Source organism: Pristiophorus japonicus, chromosome 6 (assembly GCF_044704955.1).
Source record: "Pristiophorus japonicus isolate sPriJap1 chromosome 6, sPriJap1.hap1, whole genome shotgun sequence".
NCBI lineage: Eukaryota > Metazoa > Chordata > Chondrichthyes > Pristiophoridae > Pristiophorus > Pristiophorus japonicus.
In genome coordinates this window covers 76,559,286-76,580,889 of record NC_091982.1, presented here as the reverse complement: position 1 = coordinate 76,580,889, position 21,604 = coordinate 76,559,286, and the positions used below count along the sequence as shown (strand labels likewise).

Below are 21,604 nucleotides of genomic sequence, written 5' to 3'. Positions count from 1 at the left end.
CAGGTGCATTCTATATCATTAACATTTTATTTGAATGGAGTAAGATTTGAGCACGTTGCGGATCCCCCCACCCTATATTTGTCAGTCAACGCCTGCAGAAGAACGAAAGGGCGTTCCTAGTTAGGTTGTGCACCACGTTTCATTGCAGATTAAATAAGATCAAGAAGGAAGGCAACCCGACGAGAACCAGGGGATGTTTCTTGGCGTCCAAAATTCTCTTGACCAAAAGTGTCACATTTCGAATATTGCCGTACACTTTGCCCTCAGTTGTGAAGGGGTGTGGAAAATGGGATCCCCACTGATCTTCCTCAAGAGTCAATAATGGAAAAGCCAGACCCAGGCCGCTGGCGCTGCTGCTGCTTTGAGGCGGTGCCGCAGTGCGTGCTGCACGATCCGGCGACGGGGCGTTGCCGCAAAGGGTGGGGTTTCGGGACAAGGCAGCTCGTTCCGACAGGCACCCGGGGCAAGCTCGGCCTTTTTCCACACACACAAAATCCCCACCCCTCCCCACACCCAGTCCCGCGCCATGAGAGCAACCTGCTGCCAGTGAGCACAGTGAGAGGCGGAGAGCGGGCAGAGCGAGGAGCGGCGGCAACATGCACTCGGAGGTGGAGAAAGTAAGTGAGGGCGAGGAGCCAGACCCAGCCCGTTTCTGGTTTGTGTCCCGACTTCGCAGCCCGTCGTCGGCGCCAGCCCCCGCCACACCGGAGGAGCTGGGCCGGCCCTCCCACCCTCCCTCTCGGGCAAGGCTGAGGGTGGGACCCCCGCGGCTGAGGGCTGGGAGCCGGCGCTGTGCTGCCGCGCCTGTCTCCAGCCCCCTCCCCGCTCACAAAGGCAGCAACCCAGGCTCTGCCCCAGCCTGACATCGTGCTCCTTAAAGGCAGAGCGCCCGGCCTGCCGGCAGCGGCTTCACATTCAGTCCGCGGGCTCGCCGCCTGCATTCAACGCGGGGGCGACACAAGTGCTTCCTGCTGGGCTGTGGGGGATTTATTCCGCCATGCCCAAAGCGCGATTGATTTTACATCCGGCGACTCATTTCATCACGACTGCTACTTATGGTTGCGGTGCAGCGATTCTTCCGCTTGCATTTAACCCCCTTCAAAATACACGGCGTGGATGGGGTTGAGGGTGGTTCGTTCTTGTGCACCGTTTTAAAAAAAAAAGTTTAGTACAAATTGCATTTATTTTCCCCGCACTATAGGTTTAAATAATCTTTGTATAATTGTCTTAGATCAGCAGGCATGGTTTCATAAAGTTTTTAAAAAATCATTCCTTTTGACAGCTTAACTAGAATATGGAGTTTTTAGGGACAATCTCCCCAGTTAAGAAAGGCATCAGTAAGTAACTAACAGAGAGACTTGCATTTATATAGTGCCTTCTAACGCCACCCCACAGTGTGAGCACTGCCTTTAAAGGGACAGTCCGGGTTAGCAGCTAAATATAACTGAGCAATGCCAGGGCTGATCAGCTAGCACTGTGTATACACTATACCCTAAGAAGCTGTATTTCAACAGTGATTTGACTTTTTCAAATTTACCAGTTATCACTAAGAAAAAAATCCACATTTTGAAACGGGGGAGGGAATTATCTCGCATGCACAGTGAATGGGGGGTTCGCTTTGCAAGCTTACTGTCTACAGGGTCATCGTGGGTTCAATTTCTATTGCATATGCTACTTTGTTTTACAGTAGTAGCAATGTTTGAAGGTTTCTATCAGATATGTCTTGGAACAAAAGACTGAAAGAACAATATGGCCCAGAATTTCCAGTCAATTTGCACCCAAAAGTGGCGCAATTGTGGCGCAAATTTAGGTGTAACTGACTTGCACCCGTTTTTAGTGCTGGTTCGCTGAAATATTCGCCTAGACAATCTGCATAGCCTCACCCCCATCCAGAAGATCCTACAGCTCAAATTTCCTGCAGGTTCAGATTGGGTGTAAAGATGCACCCAAACTTTTAGTGCACTGGGTTCTTTCAGATTTAGACTGTCTTCAGAGAGATTGATAAACGCAATGGAATTCACACTTCCTGAAAACTATTTTAAACACATTTCCTTAAAAGTTTTGAGCAATAAATTCACAGAGGGGTGATGTTTTTTCAAATTAATTATGGTGGGTAAATGTGTGTGTTCATGTCTAAGTCTAATATATCCCGTTTTAGGGTACATTTGAGTTAAATATGATTAAAATGATTGGTTTGAAGCTGAGTTACTCCTGTGAAGTGCCTTGGGATGTTTCACTACGTTAAAGGTGCTATATAAATGCAAGTTGTTGAATTAGAATCATAGAATGATTCAGCAGAGAAGGAGACCATTTGGCCCAATGTGCATGTGCTGGCTTTTTGGTCGAGTTATCCAAATCATCCCACTCCCTGCTCTCTCCCCATAGCCTTGTAATTTTTTTCCCTTCAACTATTTATCCAATTCTCTTTTGAATATTTCTATTGAATCTGTTTCCACCTCCCTTTCAGGCAAGTGCAATCCAGATCACAACAACTTGCTGTGTGAAAAAAGAAAACGTTTCCTCATGATGTCTCTGGTTCATTTGCCAATCACCTTAAATCTCTGTCCTCTAGTTACCGACTCCTCTGCCATTGGAAACAGTTTCTCCTTATTTACTCTATCAAATCCATTCATGATTTTGAACACCTATCAAATTTCCTCTTAACTGTCTCTGCTTGAAGAAGAACAACCCAAGCTTCTCCAGTCTCTCCACATAACTGAAATCCCTCATTCCTGGTACTATTCTAGTAAATCTCTTCTGAACCCTCTCCAAGGCCTCGAAATCCTTTCTAAAATATGGTGCCCAGAATTGAACAATTTTCCAGCTGAGACCTAACCAGTGTGTTATAAAGTTTTAGCATAACTTCCTTGCTTTTGTGCTCTGTCCTCTATTAATAAAGCCAAGGATCCCATATGTTTTTTTAACAGCCTTCCCAACTTGTCCCGCCAACTTCAAAGATTTGTGTACGTACACGCCAGGTCTCTTTGTTCCTACACCTCTTTAAAATTGTACCATTTAGTTCATATGGCCTCTCATCAATCTTCCTCCCAAAATGTATCACTTCAAATTTCTGTTAAATTTACTCTGCCACGTGTCTGCACATTTTTACCAGTCCATCTATTCTCCCCACTGTTTATTACATTTCTGAGCTTCGTATCATCCGCCAACTTTGAAATTATGCACCGTTTAGCCATGTCCAGGTCCTCAATAAATATCAAAAAGAGCAGTGGTCCTAACACTGACCCCTGGGAAACACCACTGTATACTTCCCTCCAGTCTGAAAAACAACCGTTCACCACTACTCTGCTTTCTATCCCTTAGCCAATGTTTTATCCCAGTGCCACTGTCCCTTTAATCCCATGGGCTTCAATTTTGCTAACAAGTGGTACTTTGTCAAACGCCTTTTGGTGGTCCATGTATACAACATCAACCGCACTACCCTCATCCAGCCTCTCCGTTATTCAGTGACCTCGATCAAGTACATCAAACACGATTTGTCTTTAACATATCTGTGCTGGCTTTAATTGATTCACCTATACTTTCCCAAATGCCAATTAATTTTGTCAGGGATTATTGTCTCTAAAAGTGTCTCCACCACTGACGTTACGCTGACCTGGCCTGTAGTTGCTGGGTTTATCGCTCTCCCCATTTTTTAAATGGGTGTAACATTTGCAATCCTCTGGCACCATTCCCATATCCAAAAAAGATTGGAAGATTGTGACCAGAGGCTCTGCAATTTCCATCCTTGCTTCCCTCAGTAACCTAGGATGCATTCCTCTCAGACTGGATGGCTTTTCTACTTTTGAGGACCAACAACCTTCTAAGTACCTCTTTTATCTAATTTTATCCTACCCAATATTGCTACTACCTCCTCCTTTGCTGCTACATTGGCAGCATTCTCTTCTCTCGTGAAGACAGCAGACATTTAGTACCTCAGCCATGCTCTCTGTCTCCAAGAATATTTCCTTTTTGGTTCCTAATCGGACCTACCCTTCCTTTTGACTACCCTTGTATGTATACAAGACTGTTCCATTCCCTTTTTATATTAGTTGCTAATTTATTCTCATATTGTCTCCTTACCCCTCATTCCTTTTTTAAAATCTTCTCTGTACTTTCTGTATTCAGCTTGATTCTCTATAGTATTATGAACTGTACAATTGTCATTGGCTTCCTTTTTTTGTTTAATTTTAACCTCTATCTTCAGTCATCCAGGGAGCTCTAGCTTTGGATGCCCTTCCTCCCTCCATAGGACTGTTTCTACTTTGTACACCCCTATTTAAAAAAGGAGGCAGACAGAAAGCAGGAAACTATAGACCAGTTAGCCTAACATCTGTCATTGAGAAAATGCTGGAGTCCATTATTAAGGAAGCAGCAGCAGGACATTTGGAAACTCATAATTCAGTCAAGCAGAGTCAGCATGGTTTTATGAAAGGGAAGTCATGTTTGACAACTTGGCTCGAGTCCTTTGAGGATGTAACAAGCAGGGTGGATGTGGTGTATTTGGATTTCCAGAAGGCATTCGCTAAGGTGCCACATAAAAGGTAATACTGCACAAGATAAAAGTTCACGGGGTTGGGGGTAATATATTAGCATGGATAGAGGATTGGCTAACAGAAAACAGAGTCGCAATAAATAGGTAATTTTCTGATTGGCAAACAGTAACTAGTAGCAGGGATCAGTGCTGGGTCCTCAACTATTTATAATCTATGTTAATGACTTGGATGAAGGAACCAAATGTAATGTAGCCAAGTTTGCTGATGATGCAAAGATGGGTGGGAAAGAAAGTTGTGAGGACACACAAAATCTGCAAAGGGATATAGACAGGCTAAGTGAGTGGGCAAAAATTTGGCAGATGGAGTATAATGTGGGAAAATGTGAGGTTATTCACTTTGGCAGTAAAAATAGAAAAGTAAATTTATAATTTAAATGGAGAAAAATTGCAAAGTACTGCAGTACAGAGGGACCTGGAGGTCCTTGTGCATGGAACACAAAAAGTTAGTATGCAGGTACAGCAAGTATTCAGGAAGACAAATGGAATGTTGGCCTTTTATTGCAAGGGGGATAGAGTATAAAAGCAGAGAAGTCCTGCTACAACTGTACAGGGTATTAGTGAGACCACACCTAGAGTACTGTGTACAGTTTTGGGTTCTGTATTTAAGGAAGGATATACATGCATTGGAGGCTGTTCAGAGAAGGTTCACTAGGTTGATTCCGGCGATGAGGGGGTTGACTTATGAAGATAGGTTGAGTAGGTTGTGTCTATACTCATTGGCTTTCAGAAGAATGAGAGGTGATCTTATCGAAACATAAGACAATGAGGGGGCTCGACAAGGTGGATACAGGAGGATATTTCCACTCATAGAGGAAACTAAAACTAGGGGACATAATCTCAGAATAAGGGGCTGCCCATTTAAGACTGAGATGAGGAGGAATTTCTTCTGAGGTTTGTAACTCTATGGAATTCTTTGCCCCAGAGAGCTGTGGAGGCTGGGTCATTGAATATATTTAAGGTGGCGATAGACAGATTTTTGAGAGATAAGGCAATAAAGGGTTATGGGGAGCAGGCAGGGAAGTGGAGCCGAGTCCATGATCAGATCAGCCATGATATTAAATGGCGGAGCAGGCTCGAGGGGCCTAATGGCCTATTCCTGCTCCTATTTCTTATGTTCTTATGTACCTGAACTGTCTCCTTTTTGAAGACCTCCCATTGTTCAATTACTGTTTTGCCTACCAATGTTTGGTTCCAATCCACCTGTGCCAGAACCCTTTTCAACTCATTGAAGTTAGCCCTTCTCCTGTTTAGTATTTTAATGTTTTATTGTACATTATCCTTTTTCATAACTATTCTAAACATGATATTATGATTACTCTTCCCAAAGTGCGCTCTCACTGAAGCATGCTCCATTTGCCTCACTTCGTTCTCCAGAACTACTAAATCCAGTACTGCTTTCTTCCTTGTTGGGCTGTAAACACACTGATCAAGAAAAGTCTCTTGTAAACATTTCAGGAATTCCTCCCTCCTTTTGCCCTTCGCACTATTACTATCCCAGTCTATCTTGGGATAATTGAACTCCTCCATTATCACTACTCTGAAGATCTTGTATCTTTCTATAATTTGTCTGCAAATTTGCTCCATGTGTCATGCTGACCTTTTAGACTATGTCCTTGATGTTCACTTTGCTGCATCGCTGCAGAAAAGAGAAAGGAGAAAAACTGAAAGGAGATGAGACAATAGTTAGTAAAAATTAAAACCCTTAAGAACCTGACTCCAGCAGGAAAATTGTAGTTGCTTCACATCAGTAAGCTGGGTTCTAAAAAAAACTACCCAAACCTTTTCTTACACTGTTAATATAAGCTGAGAGAAATTAACCATTTAACCCACCAGACTCATCTAGCTCACAACCACTCAAATGACACATTTTAAAACTCTCTAAGAAAATGTTCCGGATTAACAAAGGGCTTTGGTTACTTTCTAACACTTAAAAATGTGCAGATATTAAAGTTGCAATTGCTGCAGTGGAGTACTGTTGTACTGTTTTCATGTTATGCTGTTATCACGATAGCCACATTAATTTTCTTGTAATTTTGAATTGGGAGCTTTTCAAAACCATTCCATCTGCAAAGTTTTAAAGGCGCGGATCTCAAAAAGTCAGCTCATAATCAGTGAATTTCAGGTGAATATTACAATGGGACATTCGACACTGAGGAATAGATGAACAATTAATTAAAACAAATTGATTCAAAATAGGTAAGGCCCCTTCATTCTCCAATTCAAAGAAATGTTGAAATAAAAACAGAAAATGCTGAAACACTCAGCAGGTCAGGCAGCATTGTGGAGAGAGAAACAGAGTTAACGTTTTAGGTTGATAATCTTTCAAAGAAATTTTGAATTTGCTTATCGGTGAATAGACACTACTCAAATAATTTTATATCTCCAATTATTTGTATACTGCAGTATCTAATAATGATGTATAACAACAATGTTAGCATGACATTTCTGTATTCTTAGCGAAGACATATTAGCCAAAAATTGAGTTTTTGTTTCATTTGAGTAACAATCCAGCAATATAAATCGATTTGTAATCAAGCCTTTGTTGTGAGAAATTAAACTATTTTTGTAATAGAATGTGAGAATTATGACAAGAACAGGTAGTTTTCTGTCAGATAGTGGAGCCTCCCATCCGCCACTCCAACTCGCAACTGGACTTTGATCTGTCCTGAATCCCATTGTAAATGGCGATAAATCTGCAGGCTTTGAAGGAAGCATTCCTAAATCCTAGCCACTAGTCGCCAAGATTTATTATCATATTCCCAGAATGGTTCTCCATTCATCTGGTTGCGCTTCCGATGATAAATCGATGAAGAATTTTATTATGTATTCATTGCCAAATAGGTACAAGCCTACATAATTTTGTGCTTCTTGTTTCAGAGTAGCAAATAACAACTGTTAATATATTGTTGATAATGACATTTGACAAGTCAGGACTCTGCTGGAGGGCATTTCTTCGTTGCTCTTAAATCACTATAGTTTTTTACACTCCAGCGTAGTCTAATTAGAGTGGCAACTTGACGTTGGCAACATGGGCGTGTGAATGGGTGTATAATCACCTGTAACGTCCTGATTACTCTGGTACTGGAAATTCTACCCTCGATGTTTATTCTAAAATTGGAAATTAAATCTAGGGTAAAGGTTTTTGTAGTTGACCTCCTGTACCCTTTGCAGGTAAATTGTGATGTAATCATAATAGTGATAGTTTAGATTGGGCATGTGCATCAAAACTAATAGAATGCCATGCGGTATTAGCATCCTGATTTAAATGATTGAAATTGCTCTTGTTAACAAGTGAGCTGTATTTTATGTGGTAATCCATCTTTGAGAGCACACCAATAGGGGAATCACGAAACTTACAAGTTCAGTACCTGGTTAATGATGAGCTGGTTGATCTCAGCCAGGCAGTGATATTCGTATTATTTCTGCTTCAGTGCCCCTTGGTCTAGGGAGGAAACAAAATCAGCTCGGGTTCCTGCTTCTCATGCTTGGAGAATGAGTGATGATAGGGTAGGTCTCTGCTTTGATGTTGCAATGATCAAAATAGTCATCTAACATTCGCTGTCTGACTGTGCATAATAAATGCTGTATCCATGCAAGTTCTTTCTTCTAATGGTTACTGATACTAGAGGGCACATTCTACACCAGCATAATTCATTATGTTCGAGATGGATTTGGAGAAAATAAATTGTCCCTTTGCTCTCCTTGCTTGTGTGGAAGTGCCTGATCTGGTTTACCTACTTCTCCCAAACAGTGTGGTTTAGATTGGAGATATCCTCTATCTTTGGCTCAAACACCTCATGACACACAAACGTATAACACTATTCACTTCACCACTGGACCAATTTAACTAGTATCGGTTAACTCACTGCTACTGATAGGCCTCCATCAATTGGTCAGTGGTCAAATGAAATCTTAGCTCATTTGTAGCAGTTGTAATACAATTGGCCTCAGTGTCCTGGGCAAGCGGAGCCGGGGGTGGGGTGGAAATCAACCAGGGTTGCTGCTCCTTGCTCAGTTTCCGGTATCCATGGCTGGAAAGTGAGCTTGTGCAGATGTTGAATGAGGATAGGATCAGGCTCATGTATTGACCCCAATAAATGAAAAGAAAGACTTGTATTTATATAGCACCTTTCACGACCAACGGACATCCCAAATCACTTTACAGCCAATGAAGTACTTTTTGAAATGTAGTTACTGTTGTAATGTAGGAAACGACCAATGGCCAACTGGTATGCTAACATCAATTGTCAATGCTCACAAGTGAGGAATGGCCACTCAAAGCTGAGCTACTGGAAGGCAGTCATTGCAGACAGACCTTACCTCATTGGTGTCTTCCCGAAGAAAGGGAACGGGAGAAAATTGGAAAAGACAAAAGTTACATTGACACACTCGGCTTGCCTACTGAGATGTTTCACATTGGCAAGTCTTTCAAAATAATTTGGTTTATTAAAATACTGACCCTGTAAATACAGGGTTTAGGTCACTCCATTTCTTTAGCAAACTAAGATTGCTTATATTGGCATGTTCTATTGGAACAGCTGTGTCATTCTCAGTTGGCAATTAAACCCCAGAAGTTTGGTAATGTACAAGATGGAATGCCAAATGTTTATGGTGTGCTACCCACGATTTCTGTTTTTTCTGCATTGGTGTAGTGTGGAGGTAGCATTTTAATCCTTAGATGTGCATTTTGAAGGAATACCAACAAAGACCACTTTGGTGTCCGTACTTCAATTTATATCCCCTGAAGTGAAAAACCATGAAATTCTAGTTCTGATTATTAAAATAATTGCTAATCTTTTGCAAATAATACTAATTATTATAGATGTTTGTGCTTTTATACATATCTTGCTAAATAGCAACAATTTAATCAACTGAAGGTACATGGCAATAGCAATACATGAAGTGTAAAATGAGACTGAGTGAATATTTGGTCTTTATTACTCATTATCCTGGCAGAAGTAATAGTGTGATGGTTTATCAAAGTTGTCAATTTTTGTCACTGAAAACATTGATTTGTTTACAGTATTATAAAGATTGCACGATGGCACGCACAAATTGAGAGATTAGGGGCTACTCGTTCAGAAGGCCGTAATGGCATCAAATATGTATATGGAACAAGCTTAGCCTCAGATGGAGGTCAACGAGTGATCAGAACTATTCTACAATTGATATCACACAGGAGATGGAATCAAGATCTTTCAAGACACATCACTGTGTAAAACAGTGCTATTTGAAATGATGGGTCTGGTCTGATATGTTGAAGGCTTACAAGAAGTCTTTAGGATGTCAATGATTGAAGAAGATGATGTCTGAACTTCTAGACATCTCCTTTTGAACAGCCAGGCTGTCATGTGGAATCCTGCTGTACTGGGGTGCAGAACTTGGTTCAACAGTGTATCACTGAGGAAGGGAGATTGGTGAGACATTTTTCAGTATCAGAATATTTCACAACCATTGCTTCTAATTTAATAACAGCTTATCAGAGATGTTCCTGACATTTCTGATGATCTTTCGTTCCCACTTACTGCCAGTACTCCAGAAGAATTGGTGAATCCAAGTTAATGAGAAACTGTTCAATCTCCAAGCTGGCTTATCCATGATTCTTCAGCTAAACAGAGAAAGCTGATGATTAGCATACATGTATATATCTCTGGATAAGTCCAAGATGTTCCACTCGTGCAGGTGAATTGTGGTCCACTCATGTAGGTGAATTGTGGTCTGACTGAGTTTGTTGCCATTTAAATTACCACACTGGCAGGATGCTGTGCTGGAAGTGTCACTCCTGGCTCAGACACCAATAGGGAAGTGCTGCATCCTGATAGAAGCTTTTGGAATAATGGACACCCTGCTTTTTTTAACATACTAAACGACATTCATCTCTGTCCAGAGAAACATTGATTTTCCCTGTGCAATAAAATGAAAATGTTGCAGAGTTAGCCATAGTGTTTGTAGTTTGAGCCCATCGATGTACCAAGTGAACTTGGAGGCCTATTAATTATGGAAATGTGCAGCCTGTGCAACAGGGACTCGCCAGTCACCAGTGTGAGCTGAGGTGGAGGGGTCTGAAGTGAAATTTCCCGATGTAAATGGTGCTTCTCTGATCACCTCAGATTGGGCAAATTGATCTTCATTGGTTGGGACAGAGGCAACATGTGGGAAGAAACTGATGTGTAGCATCAAGTGAAGCAACCTCATGAGCAGTCGAGCATTGAACACCAAAGATAAATAGTGCCATTAGATCTAGAATACAGAGGTATTTCTCTGTTGAAATTCTTAAGCCCTCCTGAGGAGGGCACACAAGGTTGCAAACCAGTGTGAGATCAGGAAGACTTTCCTCAAGGATACATTGAGACTTCCCGCATATGAGGTCTTGATAATGAGAGGGGAAGGCATTCGATAAGGTGCCATATAAGAGGTTACTGATAAAAGTTCACTGGGTTGGGGGTAATACATTAGCATGGATAGAGGATTGGCTAACTAACAGAAAACAGAGTCGGGATAAATGGGTCATTTTCCAGTTGGCAAACAGTGACTAGTGGGGTGCCGCAGGGATCGGTACTGGGTCCTCAACTATTTACAATCTATATTAATGATTTGGATAAAGGGACCGAGTGTAATGTAGCCAAGTTTGCTGATGATACAAAGATGGGTGGGAAAGCAAATTGTGAGGAGGACACAAGAAATCTGCAAAGGGATATAGACAGGCTAAGTGAGTGGGCAAAAATTTGGCAGATGGAGTATAATGTGGGAAAATGTGAGGTTATCCACTTTGGCAGAAATAATAGTAAAGCAAATTATAATTTAAATGGAGAAAAATTGCAAAGTGCTGCAGTACAGAGGGACCTGGGGGTCCTTGTGCATGAATCACAAAAAGTTAGTATGCAGATACAGCAAGTAATCAGGAAGGCAAATGGAATGTTGGCCTTTTATTGTAAGGGGGATAGAGTATAAAAGCAGAGAAGTCCTGCTACAGGGTATTGGTGAGGCCACACCTGGAATACTGCACACAGTTTTGGTCTCCGCATTTAAGGAAGGGTATACTTGCATTGGAGGCTGTTCAGAGAAGGTTCACTAGGTTGATTCTGGAGATGAGGGGGTTGACTTATGAAGATAAGTTGGGCCTATACACATTGGAGTTCAGAAGAATGAGGGGTGATCTTATTGAAACTTATAAGATAATGAGAAGGCTCGACAAGGTGGATGCAAGGAGGATATTTCCACTCATAGGGGAAACTAAAACTAGGAGGCATAGTTTAAGAATAAGGAGCCGCCCATTTAAAACTGAGATGAGGAGAAATTTGTTCTGAGGGTTGTAAATCTATGGAATTCTCTGCCCCAGAGAGATGTGGAGGCTGGGTCATTGAATATATTTAAGGCGCAGATAGATTTTTGAGTGCTAAGGGAGTAAAGGGCTATGGGAGCGGGCAGGGAAATGGAGCTGAGTCCATGATCAGGTCAGCTGTCATCTTATTGCATGATGGTGCAGGCTCGAGGGGCCAAATGGCCTACTCCTGCTCCTATTTCTTATGTTGTCTCTTTTTAAGTGAGTTGTTTTTAAAGACTAGCATAAGCTGTTGTGGCAGGAAAAATAAACTGTGAGAGTGGGAGAAAGAATGTGATGGACTGGGAGTGGATGTGTTTGGTACCAGAGCTGTGACTTCCCTTGGCCGTGCTTGTGAGGTCATTGACCCTCTTTTTCTGCACTGTGGCAGTTCCTGGGGTAGTGGAGGATGCACTGACTGCTTCTGGCAGCTCCCTCCAGATAGCCTGCACCACTCTCTTAGGGGTTGCTCCTGCCCTCAGTGCCCATCAGACCTGTTGGCCCCGATTGCTGCTAACACCTCCACTTGATCATTGGAAAATCTGGGGCTCTTCCATCTCTTCATGAAGCTGCTTCTGTTTCTGTCAGCATGCTGAAAGTCATGGTATCCTTTAATTGGCTGAACCTTTCAAAGGCTGCACCAGAACAGTATTTCCTTCCCTTCCATTGGTGATAAACCAACGGAGGGCAATTTTCTGGCCTCCGAACCATCCCTTTGAGGCTTGTGGGAGGAAATTGTGTTGGGTTAGCTGTGGTTTAAGGAGAGAAAGTGGAGAGCACCAGTTCCAACTGTTACAGGATGGGAGAGTGGAGAGCACCAGTTCCAACTGTCACAGGACAGAGAGTGGAGAGCACCAGTTCCAACTGTCACAGGAGAGAAAGTGGAGAGCACCAGTTCCAACTGTCACAGGACAGAGAGTGGAGAGCACCAGTTCCAACTGTCACAGGAGAGAAAGTGGAGAGCACCAGTTCCAACTGTCACAGGACAGAGAGTGGAGAGCACCAGTTCAAACTGTCACAGGAGAGAAAGTGGAGAGCACCAGTTCAAACTGTCACAGGAGAGAAAGTGGAGAGCACCAGTTCCAACTGTCACAGGACGGGAGAGTGGAGAGCACCAGTTCCAACTGTCACAGGACAGAGAGTGGAGAGCACCAGTTCAAACTGTCACAGGAGAGAAAGTGGAGAGCACCAGTTCCAACTGTCACAGGACGGGAGAGTGGAGAGCACCAGTTCAAACTGTCACAGGACAGAGAGTGGAGAGCACCAGTTCAAACTGTCACAGGACAGAGAGTGGAGAGCACCAGTTCCAACTGTCACAGGACAGAGAGTGGAGAGCACCAGTTCAAACTGTCACAGGACGGGAGAGTGGAGAGCACCAGTTCCAACTGTCACAGGAGAGAAAGTGGAGAGCACCAGTTCCAACTGTCACAGGACAGAGAGTGGAGAGCACCAGTTCAAACTGTCACAGGAGAGAAAGTGGAGAGCACCAGTTCAAACTGTCACAGGAGAGAAAGTGGAGAGCACCAGTTCCAACTGTCACAGGACGGGAGAGTGGAGAGCACCAGTTCCAACTGTCACAGGACAGAGAGTGGAGAGCACCAGTTCAAACTGTCACAGGAGAGAAAGTGGAGAGCACCAGTTCCAACTGTCACAGGACAGAGAGTGGAGAGCACCAGTTCAAACTGTCACAGGACAGAGAGTGGAGAGCACCAGTTCCAACTGTCACAGGACAGAGAGTGGAGAGCACCAGTTCAAACTGTCACAGGACGGGAGAGTGGAGAGCACCAGTTCCAACTGTCACAGGAGAGAAAGTGGAGAGCACCAGTTCCAACTGTCACAGGACAGAGAGTGGAGAGCACCAGTTCCCACTGTCGCAGGACGGGAGAGTGGAGAGCACCAGTTCAAACTGTCACAGGACAGAGAGTGGAGAGCACCAGTTCAAACTGTCACAGGACAGAGAGTGGAGAGCACCAGTTCAAACTGTCACAGGACAGAGAGTGGAGAGCACCAGTTCAAACTGTCACAGGAGAGAAAGTGGAGAGCACCAGTTCCAACTGTCACAGGACGGGAGAGTGGAGAGCACCAGTTCAAACTGTCACAGGACAGAGAGTGGAGAGCACCAGTTCAAACTGTCACAGGACAGAGAGTGGAGAGCACCAGTTCCAACTGTCACAGGACAGAGAGTGGAGAGCACCAGTTCAAACTGTCACAGGACGGGAGAGTGGAGAGCACCAGTTCCAACTGTCACAGGACAGGAGAGTGGAGAGCACCAGTTCAAACTGTCACAGGACGGGAGAGTGGAGAGCACCAGTTCCAACTGTCACAGGACAGGAGAGTGGAGAGCACCAGTTCAAACTGTCACAGGACAGAGAGTGGAGAGCACCAGTTCAAACTGTCATAGGAGAGAAAGTGGAGAACACCAGTTCCAACTGTCGCAGGATGGGAGAGTGGAGAGCACCAGTTCCAACTGTCACAGGACAGAGAGTGGAGAGCACCAGTTCCAACTGTCACAGGACGGGAGAGTGGAGAGCACCAGTTCAAACTGTCACAGGACAGAGAGTGGAGAGCACCAGTTCAAACTGTCACAGGACAGAGAGTGGAGAGCACCAGTTCCAACTGTCACAGGACAGAGAGTGGAGAGCACCAGTTCCAACTGTCACAGGACGGGAGAGTGGAGAGCACCAGTTCAAACTGTCACAGGACAGAGAGTGGAGAGCACCAGTTCAAACTGTCACAGGACAGAGAGTGGAGAGCACCAGTTCAAACTGTCACAGGACAGAGAGTGGAGAGCACCAGTTCCAACTGTCACAGGACAGAGAGTGGAGAGCACCAGCTCAAACTGTCACAGGAGAGAGAGTGGAGAGCACCAGTTCCAATTTTCACAGGAGCATCCAGTCGTGCCCCGGTAACTGTCCCCAAAGGAAGTGGAGTGTGGGAAATTGCAGTCCGCTTCCATTGAGGGGTGGTAAGGCCAATTCTGCGGCGGGAGCAGGACTTCCACGCTGGGGGCTAAAATTCCCTGCCCCAGAAGGTTACCGCCCCCAAGATGGGAGCCTGTGCGGGGAGGCAGAGGGAAGATGAGGGGGGATGGAGGGGCGAGTGGTGGAGGTGGGGGGGCGGAGAAACCCAGGGCGGGGGACAGGAGGGGCCACATTGCAGCGGAGGTCTGGGGGGGGCGAAGTGTGTTAGAGGGGCGGGTCTAGGGGCTCTGTGCCTCGGTGCGGGGAGTGTTCAGAGTGGGGTGGACGGGTTGACTGCGCAGATGGCGGTTGGTGGATGTGGTGTGGTTGGCGTCGCGGGGGCGTGGCCCCCGGGTGGCCGGGGCTGGGGGCTCGACATCCGGAGGTGTTCGGTATTTGGGAAGGATTCTGGCGGGGCGGGTTGGGTGCAGGGGGAGTGTTCCCGGTGTTGGGTGGGTCCGGAGCCGGGGGGGGGGGGCACGGTCTTGGGATGGGGGGTGGGCTGTTTGGGGCTGGGATTGGGAGAGACTTCTTCACTCGGGGAGTTGTTGGCCTGTGGGGTTCCCTGACACACAGAGTTGTTGATGCCGGTTCATTGGATGTGTTCGGGAGGGAGTTGGATGTGGTCCTTGCGGCTGGGGGGCGTGGGGGGGGGGGGGGGGGAGGCGGCTGCTGGGTGGGTGATCAGCCATGATCTTGTTGAATGGCAGTGTAGGCTCGAAGGGCCGAATGGCCTACTCCTGCACCTATTTTCTATGTTTCTATGTTTCACATTGTGTGGATGTTAGGATCACTCTGCTGCAGATTCACCAATGAGAGGAGAATCCAGGTCAAGATGTGTTCCTCAAGTGCATAGCAAAAATGACAGAATAATTTTACATTCTACCATTTTCTAGGCTGTCGTCAGACATTATACGCAACAATTGCCACAATACTTAAAAGCCTGCAGTCACTCTAATGATTGTATTCAGCATTATTCTGGCAAGTAGAACTTTTAACTCCTGTTCCAATGAAAATACTCAAAGATCTGAGAGAAAACCTTTTTGTTTCAATGGAACAGAGTGTGACAAGAGTATCATAACTGAAATTAACTAAATAAATAAAAAGGCTGATTGATAAGGAAGGTGATAAAATATACCCCGTACAGGAGGGAAGATCGTTATTTTAAAAACCTGACGCTGGAGCCTTGGTCGGTTGGTTTATATGGGTTGAGAGTGTGCAAGGGGTCATTCAAAGGTCACCTCCCAGATATGACATAATTGAGCCTTTAAATCCATAAGAGGGATTTTTTTTCTTTTCCTCGAGCACGGTGACCTAGCGTGTGTGGAGGATTTTGAATTATAAAAGATAATTGTTTTGGGGAATAGGGAAAAATAAAAGGCACAAATAGTGGGCCCAAAACCTGATGCAGATTCTAGGTTTAATTTTAGTTTATTCGGTCAGTATTTCTTGATGGTTTTTGTGCCACATTTGTGGTAAGTCACAAGCCCCCTGTTTCAATTTACAGCAGATTCCGGGCATATGCTGTCGTTCGAAGCAGAGGGTGTATTGTCCCACCCACTGACCAGCAGTGCAGTAAACTGTGTCATGTGACTGCTGACGAATGCTGACAAGTGCAGTGGGCGGAAGAATAGGCTAGGCTCAGAAAACCAGCAATGTAAGAAGTTTCCTTTTTTTTTTAAAAAAAAGCAAAATACAGGACCATGTAGAGCAGCAGGTCAGTTGAAGCAGTTTGCTTGTTTATGGATAGCCCTGTGCTGTGACAGCTTTCTGTATATCAAACGATTGTGTGGAGAAACACTACTTTAACTCGAGAAGGGCTATTAGTAAAATTTCTCCTAGGCCCTTAAAGCAAGACACAATCATTCCAGGAAATGATGCAGCCTTTTACCAACCTCTAATAGCATGCTTCTGATGTGTCTAAGTACCAATATTACTTTTGTTCTGAGTTTTAACTTTACTCTCATTTCTCTCTCTCTTTCCTGTTTCCATTCTGTTCCTATTTTCCAGTTGCAAGCTTTTTAACTTTTTGCCTCTTAACTGTCTGTTATTTCACTTGTTCATGTTGTGTTCTGCGACTAATATTTTAGTCGTAAATATTTTTGCTTTGCTCATTGCCTGAATCGCTCTTATTTTCTGTCCTTCTATTCTGGATAAACTAACTTGTTGAAGAGGGCCAGGGGACACCTTCCCCACACTGAATCATCATGTAGGGCCTTGTTAAATATCTACCACTGATATTGTGGAACCATGTTTTGAGTTTCTTGCAATCCTACTTAAACTACTATATGTATGATTTAGAAATTTATGGACCGTATTTTGGGGTTGGCGCAATGATATGTTGGATGCATGCACAATTTCCAGCTGGTATACACTGCTCTTGCCTAGATCGCCATTTTAATCAGTAATATATAAATCCTATAGAAGTGAGGTAGATAAGGTCAGATGTGAAATTTTGTTCTTTTGGATGGGATCGCACTGTGCGCATAGCTCGCCCTTAAATAGTGGACATAAAAGGCAAGAAATGTGCAGCTTTGGTCCAGCAAGTGACTTCATAAAGGGGAAGTTGAGGTACTTTTAGTTACTGCAACAGTATTTCCTAAAATGGGCATGCAATTAGAGCTACTCTTTGAGTTTACTGCAGGTGGAAGAAGAGGATAAAAGAAGGGGCTCACTTACACCAGTGGTGGATTGCCTGCAGCCATTTTCACAGAACTAGGTACACCTGAAGAAAGGACTTGCATTTATATAGCGCATCTCACATCCTCAATGTCCTAAAGTGAATTATTTTGACGTGTAGTTACTGTTGTAAAATGGGCAAACACAGCAGCCAATTTGCAAACAAGACCCGACCAACAACAATGAGAAAAGAAAGACTTGTATTTATGCAGCGCCTTTCATGACCATTGAACATCTCAAAGTGCTTTACAGACAATGGAGTACTTTTGGAGTATGGTCACGGTTGAAAAGTAGGAAACGCAGCAGCCAATTTGCGCACAAGCAGGCTTCCACAAACAGCAATGTGATAATGGCCAGATAATCTGACTTTTTTTGGTTATGTTGATTGAGGGGTAAATATTGGCCAGGACACTGGGATAACTCCCTTGCTTTTCTTCTAAATAGTGCCTTGACATCTTTTATGTCCACTTGAGAGAGCAGACAGGGCCTCGGTTTAACGTCCCATCCAAAAGACAGCAGCCTAGATTTTTTTTTGTGCTCAAGTCCCTGGAGTGAGACTTGAACCCACAACCTTCTGACTCCGAGGTGAGAGTGCTACCCACAGAGCCACAGCTGACATTGTTTTGGTGGCAGTGGTTGAAGGATAAATGTTGACGTGGACACCAGGAGAATTTCTCAAAGTACTTAATTGGCTGTAAAGTGCTTTGAGATGTCCAGTGGTCGTGAAAGGCGCTATATAAATCCAAGTCTTTCTTTTCCTTTATTTATCTCATTGTTGTTTGTCGGGCTTTGTTTACAAATTGGCTGCTGTGTTTGCCCATTTAACAACAGTAACTACACGGCAAATAATTCACTTGATACGAAGTACTTCAGGACACTCGGGACGTGAGATGCGCTATATAAATGCAAATCCATTCTTTGAATAATGCAATGAGGGGGCAGCTGGGGGGTCTTGGTTTAATGTCTTATCTGAGGGAGCACCTCTGAGCACTTCCTACAAACCTAGATTTTGTGCTCCAGTGCCTGGAGCAGGGCTTGAACCCAGAACCACTGAGCCAAGATGATACTTGTTTGGGAATATCTGAAGAGAATTGTCTTCATAGTCTGAGGTTCATCAGGGAGGCAATGATGGAGCTGTGCCATCTGCTGCAATCTAACTTGCAGATAACCTTCGTCACAGGGCTAGAACTGCCAGTAACTTTCGAGGTCACCATTGTTCTGAACTTTTTATGCCACTGACTTCCAAGCTACTGCAGGAGTGCTGTGCAATATATCAATCTACAATGCACACACACCTGCCACCTTTACCCTATCTGTCCTACACGTGGCTACCGTTCCATACTATGTGGTTGACCCTTAATTTAAAAAAAAAAATTTTCGTTGCCAATCTTTCCAATTCTTTGTCAAATCACAAACGCCAGAGGTCACCTTGCACACATCAAGGATCACTCTGCGCCAATGCTCTTAGCCAAAAGGCCGAGAGCCACTGCACCGTTCCTGGAAGTACTGCAATACCAGGTTCGTGCCATGGAGGTGGATGGGTCAGGCCCCCCACACACCTCCGTGGAGGTGGATGGGTCAATCCACCCCACCCACCCTTAATGCTCTTTGAAATGGCCTAGCAAGTCACTCAGTTGTAAAAACACTACCGCTGTGAACTAGCAGTTGAGGAAGAAGGCTCACCACCCCCTTGTCAGGGCGGCAATGGATGGGCAAATGCAGCCTTTCCAGCATCATCCACATCAACAACAAATGTATATTTTTTTTAAAAAAACAAGCAGGTCACTAAAGCTTTTTCACCAGGGCAAACACTTTGATCACTTTCCAAATGTATCTGCTTAATAAGTTTTTATCCTGATAGTTCCCTTGGTGACAATAACTTGTATTTATGTAACATCTTTTTAATTTAGAAATAAATGTCCCAAGGTGCTTTACATAAGTATAAAGGAAAATTGGATGCAAACCAAAGAAAGAGATATTCGAAGAGGTGACCAAAAACTTAGTCGAAAAGGCGGCTTTAAGGAGGGTCTCAAAGGAGTAGAGGAATGTGGAGAGGCGGAGGGGCTTTACAGAGCGAATTCTGGAGTATGGGACCTAGGCGGTTGAAAGCGTGCCTGGCAGTAGTGAGGCGTAGGGTGGGGGAGATGCCCAAAGGACCAGTCAGAAAAATAGAGCATTCAGAAGAATTTGTGGGGAAATTATAAGGATGGGCGAGTCTATGGAGGGATTTAAACACAAGGACGAGAATTTTAAGTTTGAGATGTTGGAGAACTGGGAGAAAATGTAGGTTAACAAGGATAGAAAAATGGATGAGTGGGACTTAGCACAGGATAGTATGCGAGCAGCAGAATATTTGGATGAGCTGAGGAAGAAGAGCAGGGTTGGTTTGCGGTGAGGGGTGGGGGGGCGAGGCTTGCATAAAGTACCAGAGAAGGAAGAAATGAAAGGTGGCATGACTGGGTGGTTCTAGTGATCCCTTTAGGTGCTAGTTGTCAAAGAAAGTCTCCTGGGATTGAGGTCAGCCCGTACTTGTGTTGGGGCTTGACTGGTCCATGCACCTGGTTGCACCACATCCCCCGCTGAAGTGCCTGGCTGGTCCTACTGCCCTTCTGGTGTGTGTCGCTGTTCCTTCATTTGTCATCGGGTCAAAATCCTGGAACACACTACCTAACCGCATTGTGGGAGTACTTTCACCATGTGGACTGTACCAGTTCAAGAAGGCAGCTCACCACCACATTCTCAAGGCCATCTAGGGATGGCCAATAAATGCTGCTCTTGCCAGCGATGCTCATATCCTGAGAGAGAATATTAAAAATCTGTCATTTCATCAGTGGGACTGGATGGACCAGATGTCACGACAACCTCATCCATGCTTACTCCAGCTATCCCTCAGCTGCTGGGCACTACCTCAATGTCGACTGATCTTTGTGAGAGCACACCCCTGGGCAACAGTGAGATTTGTGAAGGCCTGTAGAATGCCCCCCTCCCCCTCAATTTTCGCCGCCAATATGTTTAAGCTAGATGAGAGTCTTCTGCGTATTTGAGCCAAAGGCCTCAAATTCAGAGTCTGATCATTTACAAGAGATACTCCGAATTGGAGTCCGACCTCTTTGACAAGAGGCTTTTCTGCAGATGGCTGTGGAGTGGCCATGTATTCCACGGTGGAGTTCTGGTAAGCACTTTTGTATCATTGCACAGCTGTGGCTGCTGGACTCCTTTACTGCCACCACTTGCAGCATGTTGTGCACAGTATCAAATAACTCTAAGTGACGATCAGACTTCAAAAGCAGCTTTTTTTTAATATGCAGACCCAGCAAAGTCTGAATCTCGGGACTGAGGAAGGATGTGACTTGGCGCTCTGGCTGGCAGGTTCCTGCTTCTGCACAGATAACACCACTTGCTCTTCCTCAATTGTGCACTTGGGATTCACCTGTTGCTCTTTCCTCAAACTCACTATCTAAGTCCCGGAGTTGGATATATCCTGTTGGTGTTTGCAACAGTTGGTGCGAATATAGTGTGTTTCTAAAAGTGAAACAGAAGAGGAACATTGATTTAATGTTGGATGCCTGATACTACTTCAAATATCACTTACATGACATTCTATGTAGCCTTGATTTATAATCGGTGTTCTGTGACTGCTGAAGTAGCCCAGATGAGGCTTGCACATCATTGTGCACTGGATTTTGTGCCTTTGTGTGAGTGAGTATAGGGCGAAGAAATCATCCATCCATCTTAGGCGGTCCCTCAAACAAGGATGACTTGCTTCCACGTGAGTTCACGGATGTTTCAGTGAAGGACCCGATGTTCCAGTCCTGAACTCCAACTGAGGGGGTGGAAGATGCCTGTGCGTGGATTTTTTTAACGTGTGGTGACCGTTGCACACCAGCACACGGGCTTTACAGAGCTAGGCCTTTATCCAGTGGCAAGGGTTAACCAGGATGACTAGAGACCTGCTCTGCTGCACAGACCTAGTGCGCACATATATCGCAGTGTGGGCTGGCCCATTTAAAGGCTAAGTGAATGGGCAAAAATTTGGCAGTTGGAGTATAATGTTGGAAAGTGTAAGGTCATGCACTTTGGCAGAAAAAAATC

The 21,604-nt window shown here is 44.4% G+C and overlaps 1 protein-coding gene across 2 annotated transcripts in view; it reads left to right on the top strand.

Annotated features, from left to right (window-relative positions):
• The first annotated feature begins 275 nt into the window (after positions 1 to 275).
• LOC139265696 (Krueppel-like factor 8) overlaps positions 276 to 21,604 on the top strand; it is a 217,055-nt gene continuing 195,726 nt past the window's right edge. The window contains exons 1-2 of one of the 2 annotated variants that reach the window (XM_070882945.1): positions 276 to 617; positions 7,984 to 8,059. In XM_070882945.1, coding sequence (XP_070739046.1) covers positions 322 to 617; positions 7,984 to 8,059 — 372 coding nt within the window. In that variant the 5' untranslated portion in view covers positions 276 to 321. The remainder of the gene's footprint in view (positions 618 to 7,983; positions 8,060 to 21,604) is intronic. The other variant, XM_070882946.1, reaches the window with a different exon arrangement.